Source organism: Phodopus roborovskii, unplaced genomic scaffold, assembly GCF_943737965.1.
Source record: "Phodopus roborovskii unplaced genomic scaffold, PHOROB, whole genome shotgun sequence".
Lineage (NCBI taxonomy): Eukaryota > Metazoa > Chordata > Mammalia > Rodentia > Cricetidae > Phodopus > Phodopus roborovskii.
Genome location: NW_026125426.1, coordinates 138,405 through 164,786, shown reverse-complemented (window position 1 = coordinate 164,786; position 26,382 = coordinate 138,405). Strand labels below are relative to the sequence as shown.

At 44.7% G+C, this 26,382-nt stretch overlaps 1 protein-coding gene across 1 annotated transcript in view; it reads left to right on the top strand.

The window, feature by feature from the left end:
* LOC127215306 (lysophospholipid acyltransferase 2) overlaps positions 1–25,879 on the top strand; it is a 38,054-nt gene extending 12,175 nt beyond the window's left edge. Inside the window, exons 3-11 of the mRNA XM_051175678.1 lie at positions 4,492–4,546; positions 12,009–12,192; positions 13,664–13,856; positions 16,630–16,733; positions 19,393–19,457; positions 21,096–21,228; positions 22,741–22,892; positions 24,542–25,147; positions 25,459–25,879. Coding sequence (XP_051031635.1) covers positions 4,492–4,546; positions 12,009–12,192; positions 13,664–13,856; positions 16,630–16,733; positions 19,393–19,457; positions 21,096–21,228; positions 22,741–22,892; positions 24,542–24,767 — 1,112 coding nt within the window. The 3' untranslated portion in view covers positions 24,768–25,147; positions 25,459–25,879. The remainder of the gene's footprint in view (positions 1–4,491; positions 4,547–12,008; positions 12,193–13,663; positions 13,857–16,629; positions 16,734–19,392; positions 19,458–21,095; positions 21,229–22,740; positions 22,893–24,541; positions 25,148–25,458) is intronic.
* The last annotated feature ends 503 nt before the right edge of the window (positions 25,880–26,382 follow it).

The following is a 26,382-nucleotide window of genomic DNA, read 5'->3' as shown; positions in this document are numbered from 1 at the left end:
GTTCAGCTACAGCTCTGCTTTCTGCCCTTCCGGAGGAGCAGAGCATCTTGTGCTTCTGGAGCCCCGCTCTCCTCATCTCGTGATTCTGCTTTGGGTTTCTCTTTTTCCTGTTCACACTGGAGGGCCTTTTTGTGCATTGCAGTTCATGGACGCATCTTGTGGTTCTTGCATTCTGAGCAGTGATGTGGGCAGAAATTCCCAGACCCTGGTTCTATGAGCATGGAGCGCATACCGTGGATGTTGCAGATCCCAGCACCCAATTGTCCTTAGGGGCCCGAGACCCACATGTCACACTGACAGGTCCCACCCGGAATGAGAGCCTAGGAACATACTGGGTTGGGAATGTCATTCTGTCTGTATTGCTCTGGAAGCACCTGAAGGCAGAATATGCTAAGCTCAGAGCTGAAAGTACTGCAGGGCCCTATTTTTATTATCTGGTCTTTGAAATCGATTTAACAGTCAGGTTTTGATCAGCCTGCCATGTTTCAAGAGTTCAGATCCTTTAGCTTTGATGTGACTCTTTCTGCAAATTGAAGCATTCCATCTTACCAGACACCTTCCTGCAGATCAGCTACTTCCACCATTTGCTGGCCCAGCTCTTCCCAACCGCTTGCTTCCTCAGTGGCTCTCACAAGAGAGGACATCCTTGTCTGTACTGAGAACTCTAAGTCCATGCCTAGCTGGGTCTCAGTATGCAGTGTCCACCTGGCTGGGGTTTGTTCTGGAAGGAGATACTAAACAGTGAATGACAAATGTGCTTGTGAGGCCCAGGAAAAGCCATGAGCAGGCTTCCCAGAGTCTCCCTCGAGTGATCCCCAGCTCCAAGTGTGAGAACACCTGTGATGGATGTATCCTCTGCCAGGAAATTCATTAGACCTGGGACCCAGCATGCTTGCCAGAGGCTGCACAGGCAGACATCAGTGCCTAGTAGGTGTCAACGATGTAAATTCCTGATGGTGGAAAGGTGGATATTGAGAATAAACCATGTCGACACAGCCCCAGCCTAAGAACACTTGTCTCACTGTAGGCCTGTGCCTGTCAAGCTCCTGGCACCAGCAATGGGTCATGCTTTCAGGCAGGCTCTACTGAGGGCAGCAGCAGCAGGTCATATGAACTCTGGGCAGTGGGTTTGGACCTCTCCCATGGGTAACTTCTAGGTTAACTTCTAGGTTGGTGTTGAAACATCTTGCTCCCCTTACAGAATACAGCCTCCTCCCCTGCTGCTTTAGTTCTAAGTTATGTGCAAGACACTACTGAGGCGTCATCACTGAAGCTGGCACAAGCTGGCAGTGGTTGGTCATGCCACTAATATGTTTCCTGTCAGGCAGCGGGGAGGTGTAGGTTTTGTTTGTTTGTTTGTTTTCTTTTTCTTTTTCTGTGAGTTTTCAAGAAAGGGTTTCTCTAATACAGAGCAATATGCTTTGGAGCCTGCCTGGAACTAGCTCTGTAGACTAAGCTGGCCTCGAACTCAACAGAGATCTGCCTGCTGCTGCCTCCCAAGTGCTGGGCTTAAAGGCGTGTACCACCACTGCCTGGTTTGATTGTTTTGTTGCTAAGCCTAGCTGGGTTCTTGTACTTGATAAGGGAATATAAGAGTCTGATTTTTAGCTTACGCTGAACTGTATTAATTTGCCTCAGTGTTTGTCTTCTAGCTTAAAGCTAGCTTAAATTTCTGAGTACCCAAAGTTTGAACCGAGGTGGGAGGCTGGGCTTATATATAGCTAGACAAAATTTTTTATCTTTAAGTTATATATTTATTTTCCTTGGTTGGTTTGGAGTTTAAAACAATAATAGCCTCCTGGGTCAGCATAGCAGGCTACACTGGTACAGAAGCCCCACCCTGCACTAAACACTTTGAAATGCTGTGCATGGGGCTGGGGGTGGGTGACTCACTGTATCAAAGCATGGGGACCTGAGTTTAAATCCCTGGAGTCCACCAAAATCTTGGCATAGTGACATACACTTGTAACTCCAGCGATGGTGGGGCTGTAGATAGGAGGATCCTGGGGCTTTGGTGGATGACCACTTTAGCCAAAATAATCATGAGTTTACTTAGAGATCTAGTTTCCAAAAGAAAAGAGAAAGAAAGAAAGAAAAAATACTATGGAGAGCAATGGGAGAGGACACTGGACATTGGACTCTGACTTGTCATGCATGACTGGGCATTCCTGCACACAAAAAAATACTGAATAAAACACAACAAAAAAGCCAGGCAGTGGTGGTGCTCACTTTTAATCCCAACCCGCAGGAGGCAGAGGCAGGTAGATCTCTGTGAGTTCAAGGCCAGTATGGTCTACAGAGTGAATGCCAGGGAGGCCAGGGCTACACAGAGAAACCCTGTCTTGAAAAAAAAAAAATCAAAAAACAAACAAACACAACAAAAAGTTTGTGTAGCAAAGCTTGGCAGCACAGGAAACTGCTAACCTGCTCTTTTAATCGGGGAGGGAGGGAGGGAGGGAGGGAAAGAAAGAAAGAAAGGAAGAAAGAAAGAAAGAAAGAAAGAAAGAAAGAAAGAAAAAAAGGAAAGGTTTTCAAGAGAACACTGACCCTCATCTGCTTAGATAGCCCTAGATGGTCTGAAAACCCTAGATCTGTTGGAAAGTGTGGGTCTGTGTATAGTGGGGAATAGAGCAGTTGAAAGTGGACGGGCCCTCCAAGATTCCCATTGTGTTCTCCTTTTTAAGTGGGATTTGTGGATTTAGTTTTGTTTTCTCCATATTGATTCCAAAAAGTAGGCACATGCCCCTTGAAGGAAACGTCAAAATATAAATAACTCTGAGGAGAAGGCAAAGAATCCCACCCTCTGGCCAGGATCCCCTGGGAGTCAGAGCCACATTTCAGTCATCTTGGCTTCTGTCTTTTTCATAGGTCTGGGCACCACCCCCCCCCCTTCTTTTTTAAACTAGATTTATTTATTTATTTATTTATTTATTTATTTATTTATTTATTTATTTATTTTGTGTGTGAATCTTTGGCCTGTATCAAGTGTGTACTGTGACTGTGGTGACCAGAAGAGGGTACCAGAAGTCTGGGATTGGGGTTAAAGGCAGTTGTGAGCCTCTGTGAGGGGTCCTCTACAAGGGCAGCCAGTACTGTTAACTGCCATGTCACCCCTTCAGCCCCATTTTTTGGTCTCCATTGTTTTCAAAGATAAATATGCAATTACACTCCCTTCCCTAATTATTGAGTGCATAAGTGACTTTTTTCTGTTAATACATGAGGTTGTGACAGTCCTGTCCTAATTTCAGATGCCATTGTTGATTATTTCCTTAGACTAGGGGTGTCTAGGATGAGAGGAGAGAAATGTCCCTCGAGTCTTTGATCTGTTGGTTTACAGAAACATAAGTGGTCTTCTCCCTACTAGACCGAGGGCCTTACAGCAGGAAGTCTGTCTCCTGCTTTTTCTAGTGCTGAGGTCCTCAGTGCCTTTCTCTCATGTCTGTACACGTGTTCTCCATCCTATCATGTGTGCGTTACATAATTGAGATCATGTTGTGTGAATGAGAGCTTTCAGGAGTTCTGTGTACTTCTGTGTAAAAGTGGTGGCTTGTTCTTGAGCTTGACATCTTTCTGCTTTGGTCTCCCGATAATTAATTAATTATGTTTTCATAATTAATCATGAAGTTAACAGTTTGTATGTTAATTGGTTGTCTGTGTTTCTTTTGTTGTTTGTTTTCCCTGGTTTTTATCTCTATTTATCTCAGCGTCTTTTAATGGCTTGAGTTTTACATCTTTGGGTCCTGTTACCATTTTGTTTTATTTTCTACAAAAGCTTTCCAAATGCATTGTTTGCTTCTTAATTTAGTCTCCCTCTGGCCTTTAAATTTCATCTGGTTTTTTCTTTTCTTTCTTTTTCCCTTTTCTATCTATCTATCATCTATCTGTCAATCCATCTATCATCTATCTATATCTACCTATTTATTGGTGTTTAAATTGTATTTAGTGTTCATTCGTCATTTTTTTTAAAGCATGTGGATCTATAAGTTGATACTTAGCTGTAGCAATAGCCTCCTAACTGAGACTAAAGACACACTAGACAGGCAAAGGCGATGCGTAAACTTTTGTTTTTATTCACTGGCACTTATGAGAACCAGTGTGCTATCACTGCTCTTTGTTGAGGTGCTGATCATCAAAATCCTTAAGGAGTTTTAATGCATCTTTCTGAAAAGCTATAACACTTTCTGTTAAGGATAAGGATAACAGATCCGAAGGTTAAAATGTATTCATTTGGGAGGTTTTTCTAATTGGATAATAATTTCCTTCAGACTAAGTAACTAGTAACTTTCATTTCCCCATATGTATTAAGTATGCACAGAGTAAGGTGGGTTGGATCACATGATAATTCAGATGTTACTTGATCTGTGTCAATATGTGACAGAAAGAGACAGTCATTGGGCTCAAACATGGGAGTATAGCATGGATTTCAAATGTGGCTAGTTCCATTCTAAAGAGAAAACAAAACTCACAGAAGTGTCTCTTTCTGATTCTCAGGGATGTTCCGGAAGGATGAAGAATTGACCCCGTCGCAGAGGGGATTAGCTGTGAGGTACGTGTCTTTGGATCTACTATGGATTGTACTATTTCACTGGCTTACAGAAAGCAACCTTCTTCCCTGTGCACTGCTGCAGGCCACCAGGTTTTGCTGTGCTAGGCTGGCGGTCTCTCCCGGACTCCCCCTAAGTCCATACCTGTGCCTCTGTACCATGTGTGCCTCCCATGAGCCATGTGAGGCCACTGGTGTCATCTCTGTGGGACTCTCAAAGACAGATGCTTGGTCTGCAGGTGTAGTGATTGCTGCTAATAATAGTAGCTGCCACTCACAGGGCAGCGGCCTGGTAGCAGTCACTGGGGCAGTATATTAACAGCACAAATGTGCAACACAGATGTTACTGATATTATTTGAGGAATTTATTCAGTCATCTTCTTTCTTTGTTCTGCTCCCAAGAGTGGAAGAGTGATTTAAGGAGTGGCTTGGTTTCCTGGCCAATTCATTTTCAATCTAACATGATTAAAGATGAAATATACTCCTTTTACCTTTAAAGAAAGCATTTCCTTTGTAGTAGCCTGTTTCTAAATACAGAATTAGAGAATGCATGGCTGCAAGAACAGTGGTCCTCAACCTGTGGGTTTCAACCCCTTTGGATCAATTTGTAATAATGAAAATACACCCTGCATATCAGATATTTACATTACAATTCATAGCAGTAGCAAAATTGCAGTTATGAAGTAGCAAAGATAAATGTTATGGTTGGGGGTGAGCACAACATGAGGAATGGTATTCGAGGGTCTCTGCATTAGGAAGGTTGAGAACCACTGCTCTAGAATAGGGGGATGATGTTCATGGCCGTGGACAGATGTGCGCCACTGTCCACCTCTTTGCCCCCTATAACACATCTGCACGCTTTCTCAGGGGATTCCCTGTCTTCTCTATGATCAGTCTTCATACAGCAGCACAGAACCATTGACTACACTTACGTGACAAATAATTGGATTGGTTATTGACTTTTCCTTGGCCTTGATCTACCCCCAGACACTGTCATATACAGACGGCAGCTCTGATTCTCCTGTCCCCCTCAGGCAACCGCCTGGCAAATGGCCAGTCCCAGTTAGCTTCAGCTTTGCACCTGATGAACAGTAGAAGGAAGCTAAGTAGAAAATACTTCTCTTGTTGGCTGGAATAATTTTGAATTTTTCACTCTATTTTTAAAATTGTGGTCCTTGGGGCAAAAGCAGTGACTCACAAGTTGCTGTTCTTGCAGAATACCAGGTTGGTTCCCAGCACCTACATGGTGGCTTGACACTAACTCTAACTCCAGTTCCAGGGGGTCTTACACCCTCTTCTGGTTTATTTGGGCACCAGACACACATATATATGCATGTGGCAAAGTACCCATACATTAAATCCTTAAAAAAAAAAAAAATGGGGCTAGAAAGATGGCTTAGTGGTTAAGAGCACTGGTTGCTCTTCAGGAGGTCTTGAGTTCAATTTCCATCACGTACATGGTGGCTCACAGCCATCCATAATGAGATCTGGTGCCCTCTTCTAGCCTATAGACATGCATGCAGGCAGAACACTGTGTATATAATAAATAAATAAATCTTTAAAAAAAAAAACCACCATGGTCCATCATGGCCCTTCGTATTGACAACAAATCATTTGCTTAGTTCTCTCTCTGAGAAGATTTTAGATTTCTCTCTTCCCAGAACTGCAATACTCTCTCCCTCTTACTCATGTTAGAAAGCTAAATTTCATTTCTTTTTTCTTTGTAGTAGAAAGTTCTTTATTAAGATGTCTTCCCCTTTCCCATCCACACAGCCCATGGGCTGCTAGGTACTCACCTCTGACCTTAATCAAGTTCTTTTTTTTTTTTCCTCTTGGTGGGTCATCATCAGCTTTGCAGGACAACTGTTGTATTGTCACGCTTTCCCTTCTAGCCACCACCTTCCTGCCACTCCTCTTTGTCACAGTACCTCTGTTGCTGGTGTTACTTTCCCTCCAGGTCCCAAGGCCGCTTCAGCCCCAAATAAGAGACATATTAATCATTAAACTGTTGGCCGATGGCTAGGGCTTCTTATAGGCTAGTTCTGTCTTAATTATTAACCCACTTCTATTAATCTATGTATTTCCATGTTGTCTTGGCTTACCGGAGAATGCCCAGGCTTGTTACTCCTTTGTGGTCTACATGGTGTCTCCTCCAGGTCTCTCTCTGTCTACCTCTCCCAGAATTCTCCTAGTCCTGCCTATCTCCCTGCCTCTATTGGCCAAACAGTGTTTTATTCATCAACCAATAAGAGAAACATATGTACAGAAGGACATCCCCCATCTCTTCATCTTCCATTCTCCCCTGCCCACTATGGTCAGACATGTTTCTTTTCTTTCTTGGTTGCCCTTAGTCTTCAGCCTTGTTGCCATGGTGATCAAGCACAGCAGCATCACTGGTCCAGCTGACTGCTCTTCACAGGATTCCTGGGCACCATGTTCTCTTGCCCTCCTGCTCAGCCATGTGCCCCTCCCCTGTCTGACTGACTGTTGCTGTACCCCAGAACTGAGACCTGAACTTCTTAGCTGTCCCCAGGTGCTTCCATGTGGTCTGGGGGCTTGAAGCCACTCAGTCCTCTCCCTCGTCTCCAGCCTCCGGTGCCCACTGCCATTTCAGGGTCCTCACTTGGATAGCAGTAGGTCTATTCCAAATACTGGTCCTGATTTCTGTCCACTGCTGCCACTTGCTGGCTGATAGCATCATTTGCTATTGGGGGCTGATGGGGAACATAAGCAGGTTTCATTTTCTTACTGCAAGTCCACTAGAAAGTTTAGTAAACTTTCAGTCATCACCACTGTGCCATCCTGCTCCTCTAAGATCTAGGAGGCTGCCTGCCAGAGTGCACTTGATGCTCTCTGTAGCAGATTTTTCGGGTTGAGTCCATTGATCCCCCCCCATCCCTATGTGTATTTGTGTGTGTGTGTGTGTGTGTGTGTGTGTGTGCACATGCAAATACATAAGCCAGAACAGAACATCAGTGTCTTCTTTTGCTTTCCACCATAGTTTTTTTTTTGGGGGGGGGGTTTCCAAGACAGAGTTTCTATGTGTACCACTGGCTGTCCAGAAACTCACTCTGTAGACCAGACTGGCCTCGAACTCAGAGATCCACAGCCTCTGCCCAAGTGCTAGGAGTAAAGGCATGCACCACCACTATCCAGCTCCACCTTGTTTTTGAAACAGGGTCTGTCATTGTACCTGGCTGTTCTGGCTGGCCAGTAAGCTGTTAGGATCCTCGTCTGTGCTTCGGTCCTTCCCTGCTCCCTCCTCCCCAGTACTGTCTAGGATACAGGAATGGGCTCCATCCTTTCCTACCCCTCCCTCCCATACCATCTAGGGTACAGGACTGGGTTCCAATGTCCCTCACACAATACTGTTTACAGTACAGGAGTGGGCTCCATCCTTCCTTGCCTCACCCCATCAATACTGTCTGGGGTACAGGAATGGACTCATTTCACTTACTGAAGAATCAAATGCAGGCAAAGTTTGAAAGGCAAGCAAAGACCAAGTTTACTCAAAGAGGATGATTTTATTAGAGTCTAAGAGAGAAACTCCAATGCAGGCAGCTGTCAGTCTTGGTAGCTGGGGGTAGGGGTTGGGGCAGCAGTGCCATTTGAGTTAAGTGGCCATGTGAGGGGAACTTCAGAAAGAGTCAGGACCAGAAAAGTCATCCTGAGGTTCTGGCCAGCCTCTGAAGAAGGGCAGGGAGGGAAAGTTGAACTTCCATCAGAAAGCTGGATAGACACAGTAGAACCTTACAGTGGCTCGGGACAGGAATTCTGGGAAGGAGATATGTGGTATTTAATTAAAGGGCTAATTATTCTGTCTGTCCCTTTAGTGTGGCCTAAGGTGAGCCTGCCTTCCTAGCGTGGTGCCTTGTTCAGGTGATTGACTAGCCTAACTGGCTAACTCTTTGATGGTTTTGGTAGCTGGAATGTTAGGTCTCTGCCCAGGCCAGAGATTACATCCTGTTGACCAGAAAGAACCGGTTTTCCCTTTATGGGTCTTTACTGTTACTGTGTCGTTGCCCCCCTCTAAAGAGGTAACCTTGGAATCATTTGGATGATGGATTAAAGATGAGGCACTGATAACCCATTTCACTATGGGAGACAAGAGCTGCTGCTCCAGTGCTGACCAGAGGGATCATTTATCATCTGGCCTGGTGTTCTAGTCCCCACAATAGCATACAGTTCTGGGCAGGTTTATTGGCTTCTAAGGAGGCAAGAAGCCAGGGCTTCCTTCCGGCATTCTTGGCCAGAGACTGAAGGACCTTTGTAGAACATCTGCTCTTGAGTCGCTGCCCTGAGCTGCCTGTCCAGTGTCTAGTGCCTGTTTTCATTGCACACCAATGTCATAGGTGCCCATGGCCATGCCCAGCTTTGAATGTAGGTGTTGGAGACTTGAACATGGCTTCTCTTGCTTCACACAGAGTACTTTTACTCACTGAGTGGCCTTTCCGTCTCCAGAGATGCTTTGAGTAGGCTTTGGGTTGTTTTAGTATTTTTCTTAACCTCTACCGATTTATACATAAAATAAAGAAAGAAAGAAAGGAAGAAAGAAAGAAAGAAAGGAAGGAAGAAAGAAACTGTAACTTCTGACCACAGCATCCTTCTCTGAAACAGCCTGGAGCTCCACACTATTGCCTTAATTTACCCACTCCTCATCTTGTTCTGGGATGGGAGAACCACGTCAGGTTGACTTCAGACTTGCCAACCTCCGGGACCCTCCCAAGATAGATAGGTGTGTGCCACCCAGCCACTCCCTCTTCAACTTTAACTACCCATCTCAAACTCTAGCCCTCTGCCCTGCCCTGCTTTCTTCATAATGTGTACTGTTTGCTTTCCTCAGTCCTTTCCCAACCCAGGCACAATGTCCTAAGGTTGAGAGCTTTGTCTGCTTATCACTACGTTCTGTCTCCTAAGCAGCCAATGATGCTTGCCCCAGGAGACATTTGTGCATATCTGGAGACACATCTGATTGTCGGAGCCCTGAAGGGTTGACTGCTAGTAGGTAAAGGGCAGCACAGAAGTACTGACCCTCAGTCGGGGAGGCTAAGCAAATCCCGCTGACCTAGATAACACACAGGTGATGTCAGTGGGTTGAACAAATCAGCAAGTCTTTTATGTGGGGAGGGAAAGAAATAGTGGGCTTAGGTATTATAGTGACTTACTCCATCCACCACCTCACATGGTTTGTTTGACAGTTGAACCAAAACTCTCCAGTAAATTATGTGACTGAGAGGAATCTGCTTGTGACCCCAGCACTTAGGAGCTGGAGACAGGGACCACAAGGCTGAGGTGTTCCTCTAGGCCAGCAGTTTACACCTGTGATCCCAGCCTCTAGGAGCCTGAAGGAAAGGGGCTGTTAAAAGTTCCAGGCCAACCAGAACCACAGAGGGCTACGTAGCAAGACTGTCTCAAACTGGGTTCAACTCCACACAATGGTGGCTCACAACTGCCTATAACTCCAGTTCCAAAGGATTTGATGCTCTCTTCTTGCTCCCTGTGGCTCATGCATGCTTGTGGTCTACATGAATTCATTAGAGGTGCGTGCGCGCGCGCACACACACACACACACACACACACACACACACACGATAAATAAATATTTTCTAAAGCCACACTAAAACACAGCCCACAAACACCACTACCTCAACAAAAGAAAGAAAAAGGTATACTGGAAAAAATAGATGGAGTTTGTGATGGAGAACTGTTTTCAGACATCCTTGTTCTCTGTTTCTCAGCTCCCACAACTAATCCTTCAACTGACCCCCCCCCCCCCAGGTGCTGCTCCCAGCGTGCCATCGGCTACAGTCCCCTGCCTGGTCTTCATTCGTCCACTATGCCCACACACTGGGCCACAGTGGCACTTTTAAAACATGGCCTTTAGAACCTGCCTGTAATTTTTCATCTCGTCCTCTGTGGCTTGGAAGGCAGGCCCTGTGTGACCTTACCTCAATTAGCGGTCTTTCCTCTGTGTCTTCTTCGTCATGATGTCAGCGGCGCTATCACCGAGTGTACATCACCTGTGCCCTCCTTGCTCCTGCCCCTAGATTCTTCATTGCCAGGGTTTGTACAGCTCTCACTTCTGTTCAGCCTCTGCCCAAATGGGATTCACCAAAGAGGCTTCTCTGACTTCTTTATGTAAATAGACCCCTTTCTCATTGTGGCATTTAGCATCTCTGAAGATTACATATATTATTATAAGGTTACATTTCTGCATATAAATGATATCAGTGCACACATGTCATATGTATATATGACGTCTGTATATATGACATCTGTGTTGTACAATGGGAGGATAAGCTCTGTGCATGCCGGATTTTGTTTGCTGACTACACTGTCTGCAGACCCTGGAGCCTGTTGTCCACATGATGGGCACATGGCATGCATTTGTTGAATGAGCAGGCAAGTAAGAAGTGAGCGACGATTCCTCGTGCCCCATTGTGGTCATCTTAGGTCATTAGGGAGAAACCTAAGTGAAAACCCTCTGTAGTTGCTGCTAAAGAACTGTATGAAAACCCCTACTGTTCTATTTCATTTCTATAAGATACTTTAATAAAAAGTAACTTAGGGGAGAGAGGGGGTTTATTTGGCTCACAATTCCAGAATGTAGTCTGTCTTAGTTAAGATTTCTATTACTATGATAAAAATACCATGATCAAAGCAATTTGGGGAGGAAAGGATTTGTTTTAGCTCCATCCCCATGGGAAGCCAGGACAGGAACACAAGGAAAGGAGGCAGAGCTGATTTAGAGGCCATGGAGAAGTGCGCTTACTGACTTGCTCCTCATGGCTTGCTCAGTCTGCTTACACACCCAGGACCAGAAGCCCAGGGGTAGCACTGCCCATATCAATCACTAAGAAAATGCCCCGCTGGATTGTCAACAGACCAATGTCAAGGAAGAATATTCTCAACTGTGGTTCTCTCTTCTCAGGTAACTCTAGCTTGTGTCACATTGGCAAAAGAAAAACCAGGACACAGGTCACTATAGCAGAGGAGTCACAGTGGCAGGGGCTCAAACAGTTGTCATGTCACCTCACAGTAAAGGGCAGGGAAAAATCAGTGCAGCGACACTCGCTTGGCTAGCTTCCTCCTAGGCTGCATCATTCAGGACTCACTTTCTAGGGAACAGTGCTACCCATGATGGCCTGGGTCTCTGCATGTAAACTAACAGCCAAGATGATTCCCCCCAGGCCCACCTGATCTACAAAACTCTTCCTGAAGACTCTTCCCAGGTGAGAAGGCTGTGTCAAGTTGAGAGTTTAAAATTAAGTAATGTATCTATTCAAACACAGATATGTTGAGAATCACTCTGTTCCACCTCCCGGATTCTTACATAGATGCTCATGAAAACTGAGGTGTGTTTTGTTTTGGGAATGGTAACAGTAGTGAGCACACGGCTGCCGGTTTCTGTGGCTTGTCCCTGAAAGTGTCTCTCGCACCTTACTAGCATGTCCTCTCATTACAGACGCATGCCGAGTCTCCTGGAGTATGTAAGTTATACCTGCAACTTCATGGGTATCCTGGCAGGTCCTCTCTGCTCTTACAAAGACTACATTACTTTCATTGAAGGCAGGCCATCCCACATGTCACCGTCAAGTGAGAATGGAAAGGAAGAGGCACAGCATGAAAGAGCAGATCCATCTCCAAACGTAAGGGCATGAGGCTCGTCTGGAGCTGTGGCTCTATAGCTTGTCTCTCTGGCTTTCTGGAAAAGTCTAATGCTTTCACTTGTTGTAATTCCCCCATTGATTTCTCTCTTTTTCGCTTCCTGGGTGTGTATGTGTGTGCAAGAGTGCATGTGCATGCATGCATGTGTGCATATGTGTGTGCACATGTGTGTATGTATGTATGTGTATGTGTTCATGAGTGTGCATGTGGTGTGATTTTAGGGATTAAACCCAGAGCATTGTCAGGGCCTGTGTTGCTAATGTATTAAGGCAAATAATTCTACCACTGAATTGCATCTCTGTCCTCCATTCCCAATTTTTGTTTTCATTTTTTTAAAAAAATGCTTATGTGTCTGAGTGTGTGTAGGGAGAACCATGGTGATCAGAAAAAAGGTATAGGATCCCCTGGAGTTGAAGTTACAGGCAGTGTGAGCTGTCTGAAGTGGGTTCTGGGAACCAGACTCTAGTCCTCTCGTAACTGCACAGCACCTGTCCAGCCCTCTTGTCCTGAAGCTGACAGTGACCTTACTCTGAAGCCTGGCCTTGAACTTACAATTTTCCCATTTCAAACCTCCCCAGGTAGCTAAAATTACATGTCTGCACCACCTGCCTGGCTTTCATCTATTTCTTTAAAAGTATCTTTCAGGAAAACCAATTCTTTATACTCTACTAGTTGTGCTGTCTAGTAGAGGCAAAGTCATGATTAAAGAACAAATGTAAGTCACTGTGTAAGGGGCTGAAGAGATGGCTCAGTGGTTTAGTGCACTTGTTGCTGTTGCAGAAGACCCAGGTTTGATGCCCAGCACCAATGTGGCAGCTCACAATAATGCATAACTCCAGTTAAGGTATCTGCTCTCTTCTGACCTCTGTGAGCACGAGGCACACACAGTGCACCTGCAAGCATACAGGTGAAACGATTCATACACATAAAACAAATATAAAAGAAAGAAAACCAATCCTTAGTGAAAGCAATGCTATCCAGTGGTGGGTCTTACATGGCAGCCCCTCATGGGTCACCACTGGAAACACTGAAGGCTCCTTTTCCACTCACGTTCTCCTCCTAATGATGATAGTCAAGTCTTACTCATGGGGCCGGGGAGATGGCTTAGTGGCTAAAGCACTCACAAGTGTGAGGACCATAGTTTGGATCTCCAGAACCCATGTAGTGGTAGTGTGTCACACTTGCCTGTAATTCTGTCTCTGGAAGGCAGACATAGGATCCCCAGAGCAAGCTGACCAGCACGACTAGTCATATCAGGGAGCCCTGGATCTGATTGACAGACCCTTCTTTGGTGATGGAAGTTAATGAGGGTGAAATGCCCCCGGCAAGGCGCCTCCTGATTTTTTATCGCTCAGGGTTTGTTGCTGCATTGCCAGGATATATCTGGTGGCGGTGTGTGAAATGTGCAAACAGAGTCCTGTGAGGTTTGTGACTCTCATCTACCTGTTCCAGGCAGCAGTCACGGAGAAGCTCCTCGTCTGTGGACTCTCTTTGTTGTTTCATTTGACCATCTCCAATATGCTACCCGTGGAGTACAACATTGATGAGCATTTCCAAGCCACTGCCTCATGGCCAGCCAAAGCCAGCTATCTGTATGTCTCTCTTCTGGCTGCCAGACCTAAGTACTATTTTGCATGGACCTTAGGTAAGTAGCATGTAGACTTGTTTCTATGCTGAAGTGTATCTTGATTTCAGGCAGTGGCCTGGGGTTTTTGTTTTGTTTTGTTTTGTTTTTCTGTGACTGTGTTGTATTGTACCTGCTGGCCTCAAACTGCTGAGTGCAAGCAATCCCCCTGTTTCAGCCTTGCTAGTAGCTGAACTGCAAGCACCTCACTGCATCCAGCTCAAGAGCGCCCTCTTGAGTATATACAGTTGAAGAACAAGTAGAACAAGTCATTTTGCCTAAGAAACAAACTCCTGAAGTTCATGAGCAAGGCCCATTTTATTATAAGGTAAAAGTCAGTGAATAGGTGAGGTGACAGCAGGTACTTATCTTAATGCCTGTTGTGTGCTAGGTTCTATGAGCTTGATTGGATACTAACATGAATGGGGTAGTCCCTGTCTCCAGGGTACCTGTAGTTTAGTAGGATTTTAATACATTTGTTATGACACCATTAGATATGGTTTATTATGATCAGAACTGCACTGGTAAAGTGTGAAAAATCACATCAGTTCACGAAAGTGTCCATGACACCTGACAGGTGGACCATAATAAAGAGTTTTGTGCCTTTAAGGCTGAAGAGGTGTGTACACGTGCCTGGACCTTGACTGGCGTGTTGGGGACCGAATGGAAAAGATGGGTCTGGGGAGGAGAGAACCCTCTCTCAAGCCTTCTGCTGTATGGCTGCACAAGCCTTGGGAGGCTCCAGATGATGGTGTCATGAACTGCCAGTATTCAACATTTTCATGTTATCGCCACATAAATCGTCTTGAGTGTAGCAGTGAACTCCCGATGTTCCTGCCCACAAACAAACAAATGGAATAAGGTGGATTTTAGCCATTGGATTATTAAACCACTAGCTGCAGGAATATGGGTTTTCTGTACGCATTTGGATTTGTTGGCAGCCTTGTGTGGTGGGAGTGGGGCTCTCTCTATGTTCTTATCAGACGTTATCTTTGATCCTATAATAAGCCTGCATGATACCATATTGGTAGGCTCACCATGAAGGCACAGCTGTACCCTTCTTAAACCTGACAGAAGGGTAAATCTTGATTGCTCACTGTCTCACCAAATTATATATATATATATATATATATATATATATATATATATATATTTGTTTAATCAAATGAGAAATAAGGAATAAACAATTTGAGGGTAGGATCCATGTCTATGAAGGTGTGTTGTTTTGCTGCATTTTGATGGGTTTCCGCTAGTTTGGTCAAGACACAGATGGTATGAATTAGGTACACTTCCAGTTGGTTGGGAAGGACTTACTTGGGGCAGAAACTTCATATCTTGAGCAGGTTTGTAAGCAAAGATGCTGATGGCACACCATGGTGAACGGGTTGAAAAGCAGGTTCTGCAGACAGAGTGGGTTGTGGTGAGCCAAGAAGGAAAGAAACGAAAACATTAGCCCCCCCCCCACATGTTTCTATCTATAATAAAGGCCAACATGAACGCACTGAGCTCAGGGCAGAAGATTCCCAGCAGTGCCTTCCAGATGGCTGAGCATTCTCCACCATATTCTAATGTGTACCTCAGACTTTTTAATCTCACCTGTCTCCTCTTACTTCACATCTGGTGTTTTGTTAGCTAACCAGCTGCCTTTAACAGGGTCATTATTTTCACTGTGTGTGATTTTTCTAACCTCTCTTAAAAATTAGAATTAACCAGGGCTGGACAGACGATGACTCAGTTAAGGATGCTTGTTGCTGTGGCGTAGTGCCTTTAATCCCAGCACTTGGGGTAATCCCAGCACTTGGGAGGGAGATGCAGGTGGATCTCTGTGAGTTCAAAGCCAGCCTGGTCTGCAGAACAAGTTCCAGAATAGCAGGGCAATATAAAGACCTTGTCTCAAAAATTACAACAGCAACAACAACAAAAACAAACCGTTTGTTGCTCTTCCAAATGACCTGAGGAGTTTGGTAGATTATAACTACCTGTAACTCCAGCTCCAGGGGATCCAGAATCCTCTCCTGACCTCCATGGTCACCTGCATACATGTAACATGTACAAAGAGAGAAATATACACACATGCACATTTTTAAAATTAGAGTAAGTCATGGACTACGGTTGCAGCTCACCAGCAAAGGGCTTGCCTAGAAGGTTCAAGGCACAAGGTTCAATCTCTCAGATACAAGTAAATAAAAAGTCTCCTTTTACTGTTTAAGAGTAAATCATAGTACAAACCTTCTGGAAAAATAGAGTAGATATTTTGAAGGGTGGGAGCGATGGCTCAGCATTTAAGAGCATTTGTTGCTCTTGCAGAGGAGGCGTTTTCAGTTTCCAGCACCAACATGGTGGCTGACAAACATCTGCAACTCCAGTTCCAAGGGATCTAACACCTTCTTTTGACCCCTGAGGGCACCACGAATGTACACAGTACATAAAACATGCATGCAGGTAAAACACCATCTTTAAAAAAACAAAACAAGGGGCTGGAGAGTTGGCTCAGAGGTTAAGAGCACTGCCACTCTTCCAGAGGTCCTGAGTTCAATTCCCAGCAACCTCATGGTGACTCACAACCATCTATAATTAGATGTGGTGCCCTCCTCTGGCCTGTAGGGTTGGTTACACTATATATATATATATATATATATATATATATATATATATATATATAGTAAGTCTTTAAAACAAGACAAAACAAATATGTGTATATATACATATATAGTGCATACATTGTAATATTTCTGATATGTGTGTATATATGTATAGATTGTAATGATATTTCTAATACTTTACTTTGTGACAGCTGATGCCATTAACAATGCTGCAGGCTTCGGTTTCAGAGGATATGACAGGAATGGAGTGGCTCGTTGGGACTTAATTTCCAATTTGAGAATCCAGCAAATAGAGGTTAGTAAATGATTAAGATGTTAATCATGTGACAATTTTAACACCACAGTTTGCTTTCACAGTTATGGCGAGCTGTCTTTAGAGTGGTGCTAATGGGTGTTGACCACAGTAAGACTCAGACCTTTGGGGGTTTTTTGTAATAGAATAAAGAGTTTCTTTGGGCTTATAGAAGGTGAGAGTCAGATGCTGAGATCTTGCATCGTGAACTGCAAGCATAAAGCAGGGGGTGATCTAGAGATGGCATGAGTCTTTAACCTGTTTGAGTCCACCTCTGATGACACACCTCCTCTAACAAGACACACCTCCTAACCTCCCAAGACACACACACCTCCTAACCCTCCCAAGCAGCACCATCAACTGGGGATTGAGTGTTGACATACGTGAGACTATGAAGGGGACATGTTTCACACATGGATTGATGTTTATTTTTATACGAAGATTCATGGATGGTCAAGGTGCTGTGAGTCAATGACTGTTGAGTGTTTGGCATAACACTGGATGCTCACACCACCCCCTTTCAGGGCTCGTAGAGGAGGGGGTGGAAAAAATCAAAACCAAATGACAGGGAGGAGGGCTGTGGAACAATATCCCGACCATCACCCCATATTTACTGGTGGTAGACTACCCCCTGGTGCGCGAATATGGCTGGTGACTTAAGGGACCTCAGGAAGCTGTAGAAAGTGCTGCAAGTAGGTTTTGACCTGGAAAGTACAGACATACAGTCTGTAATGGTCTGGTGTCTTAGGGAAAGTGAAGTGGGAGGTGACTAGGTGAGGCCTGGAGGAAGAGCATCCTATGAGGCTGGAAAGGGCAAGCCATTCCCAGGGCTGCAGGACAAGGTGCTGTGGCGAGGCCAGAGAAGCAGAAGCCACATCAAACAGCCTCAGAAGCTGCCAGCACCTACAGGGCCACTCACAACTGGTTCTGGGGATCTGGTGCCCTCTTCTGACTTCTAGAAGCACCACATGCACAGACTGCATAGACACACTCAGTGAAAAACTCATAAAATAAAAATAAGTAGGGAGGGGAGAGGAAGTGGTGGTTGCTGAAGTAAGGTAATGAACGGGTTGATATTTACAACCCTTGACCCTTTGGCGCCACTCTGAGGAACCTTCCAACCCCCCCCCCCAATAGAGAGACTGTTATTTATCCACATTTTTATGGTTATCCATAAAAAGGGTAGGGTTTGTCCACACCCCAAAAACCGGAGTTCTTCCTCCTGGGAACATGTGGCATCACCTTGGGAATGAGGAAAGAGAAGCATTGGTTCCCTGGAGGAGGACACAGTGACCACTGCTAAATGCCCCCAGATGTCAATGAGATAGGTGCCCAGGAACAACCGTACCGTTACGATTTAACAGTTCTGCAGGGAGGGGGGAAACAAAAGGTGACACAGATCTGTGGAGGCCTGTAGCCAGGGCGTGGGGGGGGGTGGAGGGGTGGGGGTGGAGGGGGGGTAGGGAGTGCTGAGGAGGCATTTGTTTAATTTTATCTTAAAACGTAAAGATTAGGGGGCTGGAGAGATGGCTCGGTGGTTAAAAGAACTCACTGCTCTTGGGAGGACGAGTTCAATTCCTAGCACCCATGTCAGGCAGCTCACATCCACCTGTAACTTTTATGGATCTGAAACTCTTCTCAGGCCCCTGTGGGCACCTGCACACACATGTAGATATGCAGAGGTGCGTGCGTGTGTGAGTGCATGTGTGCGCGCACACACACACACACACACACACACACACACACACACACAAACATTGCATTGTAATAACTGTTTTCAAGACGGCAACAGCTGCCAGTGGATATATTGGGGACCTAATTACAGTTGAGAACCATGTCTGTATGAGATGTCTGGAATGTCACAATCATCATCAAGATGCTGCTATTGGGGATGATGGACAGCCTGTCAATCAGAGATCAGGGTTTTGATATGTAGATGGGTAGGTAGGGAAGCTAGACAAGGTCATCAATGACCTTGATATGATAAATAGAGTGTGGAATCTAATGTGCCAGAAGGAGCTAGAGATGTAGCTGCTCACAACGATTGGCTGTGCACTGACCATGTGTGGTAGCCCTTGGTTTGATCCCCACCATCACCGTAACTGAATAAGAGGAAGGAAGACAGTTACATAGAATGACAGCAGACAAGCTGCAGCCCAGATATAGACATACACATTCAGGAAGTGCTAAATGTAATAATATTAGCTTGACCACAGAGGCTTCCCAGTCTGAGAGGTTCACAGCCCATTGCTGTCTGGAGACAGTGTGGAGCTGGGGGGAGCTTCAAGATCTAGAGTAGCCAATGGGGCCTGAGAAACAGTGCTGGGTGGCTGTGACTGTGGACAGCCTTTACCTGGAAAGAGACAGAATGGAGGATAGGGAAGGTGAGGCAGTACTATCCAGGACACAGGGGCGAGCAGATCACTGTGTGAGTGGACTTCTCTGTGTGATGACCTGGGAGAACATGGCAATGTCCTTCTGATAGATGATGCTCCGTGGAAGATGCTTCTGTATTAGAAAAGTATTGAGGAAGGAATCGGTGCTGGGTCATCATTACCCACTGACTTTTGGTTTTAATTTCTTAGCATGCTGAAGCATTATTATGTAGACATAAAGCTTCATTATTTTACTGGCCAAAGAAAATGATCCCTTTGTTTTTCAGATGTCAACAAGTTTTAAGATGTTTCTTGATAACTGGAATATCCAGACAGCTCTTTGGCTCAAAAGGTATGTTCTTTCAAGAGTCACCCTTGGGCAGGCTCTGGCATCAGCATTGGGCCTCAGCTTGCTGAGGTGACGTTCTTCATTGTCAGTGTGTTGGATGCCATCATGGTCTTGATTTTACCCAAGTTATACCATTAGCGTCCACTGAAGTAAGGCTTGGAATTGAGTCACAAACATCCCTATGTTGGTGTCACCTCCTTCTGGTTCAGGTCTGCTGATGTCTGGGTAGGCAATTAAATAAATGCATACAGGGCAGAGGTAGTGTACACCTTTAATCCCAGCACTAGGGAGGCAGAGGCAGAGGCAGGCAGATCTGTGAGTTCGAGACCAGCCTGGTCTACAGAGCTAGTTCCAGGACAGCCAAGGCTGCATAGAAAAAACTTACCTTAAAAAAAACCAAACCAGACAAAAACACAACAAAACAGCCAACCTCTGGGCTGCCTTGGATTTCTGGAACTGACTCAACTGCTCTTTATATGTTGGACGTGAGACATACATGTAGGACCAAAAGACCCATTGTTAGTACTCAGGCATCTGTACTGACCTGCCCTTGGGGTTCTGACAGGACACACCCTCAGCTGGAGCCACTAAGAGCACCCCCTGTGCACATTCACTACATCCCCTTTATTTTATTTTACTACATTCCCTTTTAAAAGGGTCCTGCCTACCTCCCATTTTTCTCTCTTTCTGCTTCTCTGCCCCCTCCTCTCCCTTTCTTTTCTCTCCTGCTTCCCCAGTCCCCAGAGGCCAGTCTCTCCTCCCTCCTTTTCCCATTCACTTTCCCCTCAGTAAAAATACCTCCACCCAAGCTGTATTGCATGGCATCTTTCTCTCAGGAGCTGCTTTTTAAAATTACAATACCCAGTCCCCACTCCTTAGTAAGAACTCACAATACCCTTAACATTATAGCTGGAGGCTACAGAAATGGCTCAGCAGTTAAGAGCATTTGCTGCTCATGTAGTGTTCAACTGTCACCACAAGGTGGTTCATAACAATCAGTAACACCAGTTCCAGAGGATCTGATGCCTTTTTCTAACCTTGACAGGCACCAGGCATGCATGTCATACACATGCATGCATGTGGGCTAGACATCCATACACACAAAATAAAGTAACTTGAAAAGCAACAACAAAATCTTACAGCTGTTCCCTGGAGTGCAGATTCCAAAGGAGAGCAAGACTAGCAAGAGCACTGAGAACTGAAAGTCAGATGTGTCTCAGGATGTGAGGTTGGGTGGAATAGCACACACCAGAGATAAGGTATTGGGAGCAGAAGTCACAGAGCAGTGACAATCGAATGTACCCCTTGAGACATTAAAACATATGTTGTCGTCATTGCGTCCCAGCTAGCCTTCTCAATGGTTCTGTCTGAAAAAACTCATACTGAATCCTATCCTCTGCTTTAGGAAAATGAGACTGGTATATAGACTCCCAAATACCAGAAGTGACCATGTTAGTAATTTTACATACCCGTGAAAAGATAAGGACAAAGCTTATGCTTGTAAGGTGACACTAAGTGACCCAGCTAGGCCCAGGAGAAGTGCTGTTTGCTTTCCTGGCTCCCCTAACTCTGTGAGGTCAGAGAAGGACCCTGTGGGCTTTGTGGCCTCAGTCTGTTCACTCCTCTTTCCATGGTTTTTAGGGTGTGTTATGAACGAGCGACCTTTAGTCCAACAACCCAGACGTTCTTTCTCTCTGCCATTTGGCATGGGGTCTACCCAGGATACTATCTGACGTTTCTAACAGGCGTGCTAATGACATTAGCAGCTCGTGCTGTAAGTATTGGCATTTATATTTTATAATTCATTGAGTGAATCTCTGTTCTTTGGCTGTGATTAGCATCATCTTCCCAGGAGAAGTTAGGTATCTAATTGTGCTTGGAAGCTAATGCTCACCCCATGCAAGCCTCGACACTAACTGTACACCAGGAGAAGCCACACACCTGGCATGTGGGAAGTGCTTAAAACATCTCATGACATTTGTGAATGAGAGAAAGTAAAGATGGTTAGAATGGGTAGGTCAGAGCTTGGTGGTGGTGCATGCCTTTAATCCCATCACTAGGGAGGCAGAGTCAGGCAGATCTCTGTGAGTTCCAGGCCAGTCTAGTCTACAGAGTAAGTTCCAGAGTAACTAAGGCTGTTAAACAGTGAAACCCTGTATCAAAAAACAAAACAAAACAAAACAAAACAAAAAAACAACAAACAAATCTAAAACAAAGCAAAAACCAACAAGACAAAAAAGAATGGGTAGGTCTGTTCTTCAAAAAACATTTCTGGGGGAAAAATGGTCTGTTTTTAGAAACTTTCTTAGAAACTTGAAAGGGGGGAGATACTGAAATTTTATTCAAGTAATCAAATAATTTTTTTGCAACAGATAAAAAAAAGCAAACAAAAATTTCTGTTTACTATGGATGTAACCCTTGAATCCTCTTTTAATTCAAAGTAGAGTTTGACCACTCCTAGGGAAGGGGATGGCCAGTTCCCAGTGGAAGATGCTGTGGATGTGGCACCATCCAGTAGAGTATTTATTTGCTGGGGGGAACCTGGAAAGGTTTGGGGAAGCAATTAAGACAGCTTCATACTATGAGAGAGAAAAGGAGAATAAATTGGTGTATTGAAATTCAACTAGTGGGAAGCAATGTGTCAAAAAGTATGCTTTAGCAAACATTATAGAGCCTTATGGGTAAAGTAGCTTCATCTAACACTGTAGCAGATACTCCTTTTGATGTACCCAAGAGATTAGCAAGAAAGAGTAACACAGGCTGTAGCTCCTGGTAGTCAGTACCAGCTGGAGTGCAGTGGGGAAAAGATTGCATGCCTTAGTGTATTTGGGAAATGGCGGAGAAATGTAAATTAAAGCAGTGAGTTTGTGTGCATGTGAGGAGTGGATAGTTCAGGATAGGCAGATGGAAGAAAGGAAGCAGGCGGCGGTGAAGTCTCAACACTAGCCCAGAAGCTTGGTCCTATTCTGTCCCTATCATCAGAGAGTTGGCAGGTGAGGCTTCTGTCTTGTTTTCTTGGGGTGCTGAAGAGTGCACCCAGGGCCTCGAAATATAGATGAGCACCGTAGCACTGAGCTACCTCCCCAGACAGCTAAGGTTTTGCATCTTGGGGTGGCATGGTGCCGTCGTGCTGGAGGAAACGGGCTTGTTGGTAATAGACAACTCAAGCAGCAGGGTGAGAATACTACTCTACAGGCTTGAAGTAGTTGTGGTCACCACTGTGTTTTATATATAATGCTGATCTAAAAATGTAGTGAATCTTTTTTGTGTCTTTATTTCTTTTCAGGTGAGAAGTAACTTTAGACACTACTTCATTGAACCCCCTCAACTTAAGTTATTTTATGACATCATAACATGGGTAGCAACGCAAATAACAATAAGTTACACGGTTGTACCGTTTGTACTTCTTTCTATAAAACCATCATTCAAATTTTACAGGTAAGTGCTACTCTTCAGCTGCCTGGAGGAGTCGCTGTGTTCACAAAGAAAGTTCTGTACTAACTGAATAGAATAACAGAAAGTGTCTTAGTCAGGGTTTCTATTGCTGTGACAAAACACCATGACCAGAAAACAAGCTGGGGAGGAAAGGGTTTATTTGGCTTATACTTATGCATTCCTGTTTATTACTGAAGAAAGTCAGGACAGGAACTCATGGAGGCAGGAGCTGATGCAGAGGTCATGGAGGGGTTCTGCTTACTGGCTTGCTCACCATGGCTTGCTCAGCCTGCTTTCTTATAGAATCCAGGACCACCAGCCTCCACCTACCATGGACTGTACCATTTCCACCCTGAGATTCAAAACTTTAGCTGTCCGGGGAAGGTAGCTCAGTGCTACGGTGGTTCTCTATATTTCGAGGCCCTGGGTACACTCTGCAGCACCCCAAGAAAACAATAATTGAGAAAATGCCTTACAGCTGGATCTCACGGAGGCATTCCCTCAACAGCTTCCTTCTTCTCTGATGACTCCAGTTTGTGTCAACTACACAAATAATATTGCAGCCACATTTCTGCCATTAAGTATATTATCAATTTCCATGGCACAGCTCATCCTGTTTAGCCCAAAGGTGGAAGTGTGGTTCCCTCAGTGGTACCAGCAGAGGGACCTGCCCCCACCCCAGGAAGACTTGGCTGTAGCCTAAGTGTCCAGAAAATGGCTAGAAAGGGAAAGGGGGCATGCTTTATCGATTACTAATTAGCTGGATTTTCAAGTCATAGGAAAGTATTTGCACTTACTGCCTCCCCCCCCACCCCCCTTCTCTGCTTGGCTGACAGCTGAAAGCCTCTGTATTTCGGAAGTCACTGTCTGAAAGTCAGTGTTTCCCGTTACTCTTCCATCTGTCCCTGCTCCACAGCATCCACTACTCCCGTGTTAACAACGTGTTTGAAATTAGAAGCTTGATTCTCTCCATTTCTGTGGGGTTTGTGACTTCAGCACAAGAATCTGTGGTCAAAGAATTAGATGCTGGCATTAGGACCAAGCTTGATAGCCACACAGGAAAGACAAATGATTGGTTAAAGTGTCCATGTCAGCAAAGTTTGTTCATTTAAAAATGTGGGTGGGTTATTGGTTGGATTGTCTGTCCCATATTTCTTTGGTCAGTCACTTTGAACTTTCAACTTTGGAAGCAGTTAAGGTCCTATCAGACTCAGCAGATTTAGGGACTGATTTTCTGGTGGTTTTCTTAAGTACAACCTGTCACACAGTGTTTGTTACCTACTGCTCACATTGTTTCAGTCTTAGTAAACTGAGTGACAGTGGCTTTGGGGAAGGCCAAGAAGGGACTCAACTCTTCTCTTGTCTGTCCAGTGTCCTCTGGTGACCCCACATGTAATTTTGTGGGTACGTTCAGACTGATGCCTCTGCTAATGAATGCCTTTTTGTTTGTGTCCTGTGTAGCCTCATGAGCCTTACAAAACATTGCAGTGTGCCTAGGCCTAAACTCGCAAGCTGGGGGTGTAATGCCGTTATTCATGCCCAGGCATACACTGTGGAAAAAGGGAGGAAAAAATACGGTGGATAACCCCGTTAGCAGGGCCCTGGATGTTGGCAAAGGTGAAGCTGGTAAACCATTTTCCTTTTCCTTTTAGCTCCTGGTATTACTGCCTTCACATCTGCAGTATCTTAGTGTTGCTGTTGCTGCCGGTGAAAAAAATCTCCAAGGGGAAAGAGCACACAGGAAATGTTCGGCTCTCACGAGCCAAGAAGTTTGACGAAAGAGAAAATTCTCTAGGACAAAACAGTTTTTCCATGACAAATAATGTTTGCACTCAGAACCAAGACATTGCCTCTAGACACTTGTCACTAACACAGTGACTGGGAGAGCGCATGATGGCTGTTTCCCGCCTGTGAACAGAAACCAGTCCTGATGCCTTTCCAGAGACAAACTGGGTGGAAACGGGACAGTCTCAGAGAGGGGATTTCCTGTACACCAGATTGGAAACGGAGTGAAATAACCCTTCCCATGCCAATGTTCCTGTGGGTCACGCCTTACACAAAATCTTTCCATGTTTCAATAGGGCACTCAGACATCAGCGTATGCCCTCCAGGTCATATGTATGCCCTGTTGTTGAATGTACACTGTGTATCCCAAGGCACTGAAGAGCTGGAAAAATGATCATATGTCAATCTGGATGATTGAAAGGTTAACTGTTTCCAAATGAATGTCTTGCCTTAAACCTTCTGTTTCCTAAAATGTTGTTCCTGGATGGTATTTTCAAGTGTAGTATTGTGAGGAGACAATTTCACTATTTGATGTGCTGCCCTGCAGAGTGGGAGTGAGGAGGAGGAGGTTAAACCGGATAGTTAAGATTGTGGGTACTTGAAAAATGCAATAAACATCTCAGTATTTGAAGAGTTTTCTTGAGGTAGCTCAGAGGGCTGCATCCATGGTAGAGCTGTGTACAGTCAGGGCTGTTAAATTACAGGTAGCTTATTCTGCTGGGAGCTTAATTACCTGGTGTCAGTTAGGGGGCTTTCAGGATGACTTTCTTAAACATAATTAAAGGTTGGCAATGTGATATTTTAGGCTTATTTTCTTAAGAAAAAAAATAGTGAGAGGGAAGATGAGATGAAGAAAGCACTGTGTGGTCCAGAGCCAGGACCAGAGGCTTCCCCCTTTCGTGCCCAAGATCAGTGTGACTGTGTGGGACACAGAAAGACTAATAAGGTGGTAATACTGTGGACTTTATGAAGAAATTTCTCAAGCATAAATTACATAGAATTAGAAGAGATTATGAGTAACAGTGGTAGATTATTTGAAGATTTTGAAAGAGATCTCCAGTGATTAAGGTTATTGTATGGTTCATTGGTTTCTTGTCCTTGTCATTTTCATTGCTATTTGGGAAAGATTTAGGGGGGAAAAACTTAGTTGCTGAGCCTAAATGACATTTTTAAAAAATTAATAAATTAGTTTCTACATTCTTTAACTTCACGTATTAAAATTCTTCCGTTAAAATCTTGTTAAGATGGGTGTTAGATTCTATCAAAACAAATACTTTTGGTGTTTTCTTCTTAGGGGCCACTCTTGACTATGTGACTGGGTATGTCTTTGATCTAACAACAGTGTGCTGTGGGCTGCAACAGCTGTAAGGGAGGGGAGGCTATGAGGCCATGGAACCGAGCTATAGACTGTAGGTTCCGCCTTGTGAGAGAAAGGCTGGGCTTGTGGGCCTCTCTGTTATTAGACCGGTCTTTTTGTGAAATTTGTTTTGGTTTTGCCTTAAATTTTCAAATGAAATGCAAATTATCAGTCTACAATCAGTTGGGGTTTTTTTGTTTGTTTTTGTTTTGGTCACTAATACACTTGTGAGTAAAGTTAAGAAGCAACCAGCAGTGATGATGTAAAAGTTAGGGTTTTAGTGGAACAAGAAAGGTGCCTGGGTCAGTGTGGCATTCTAGGACTTTGCAGGTATGGGTGGCACATTTGCTT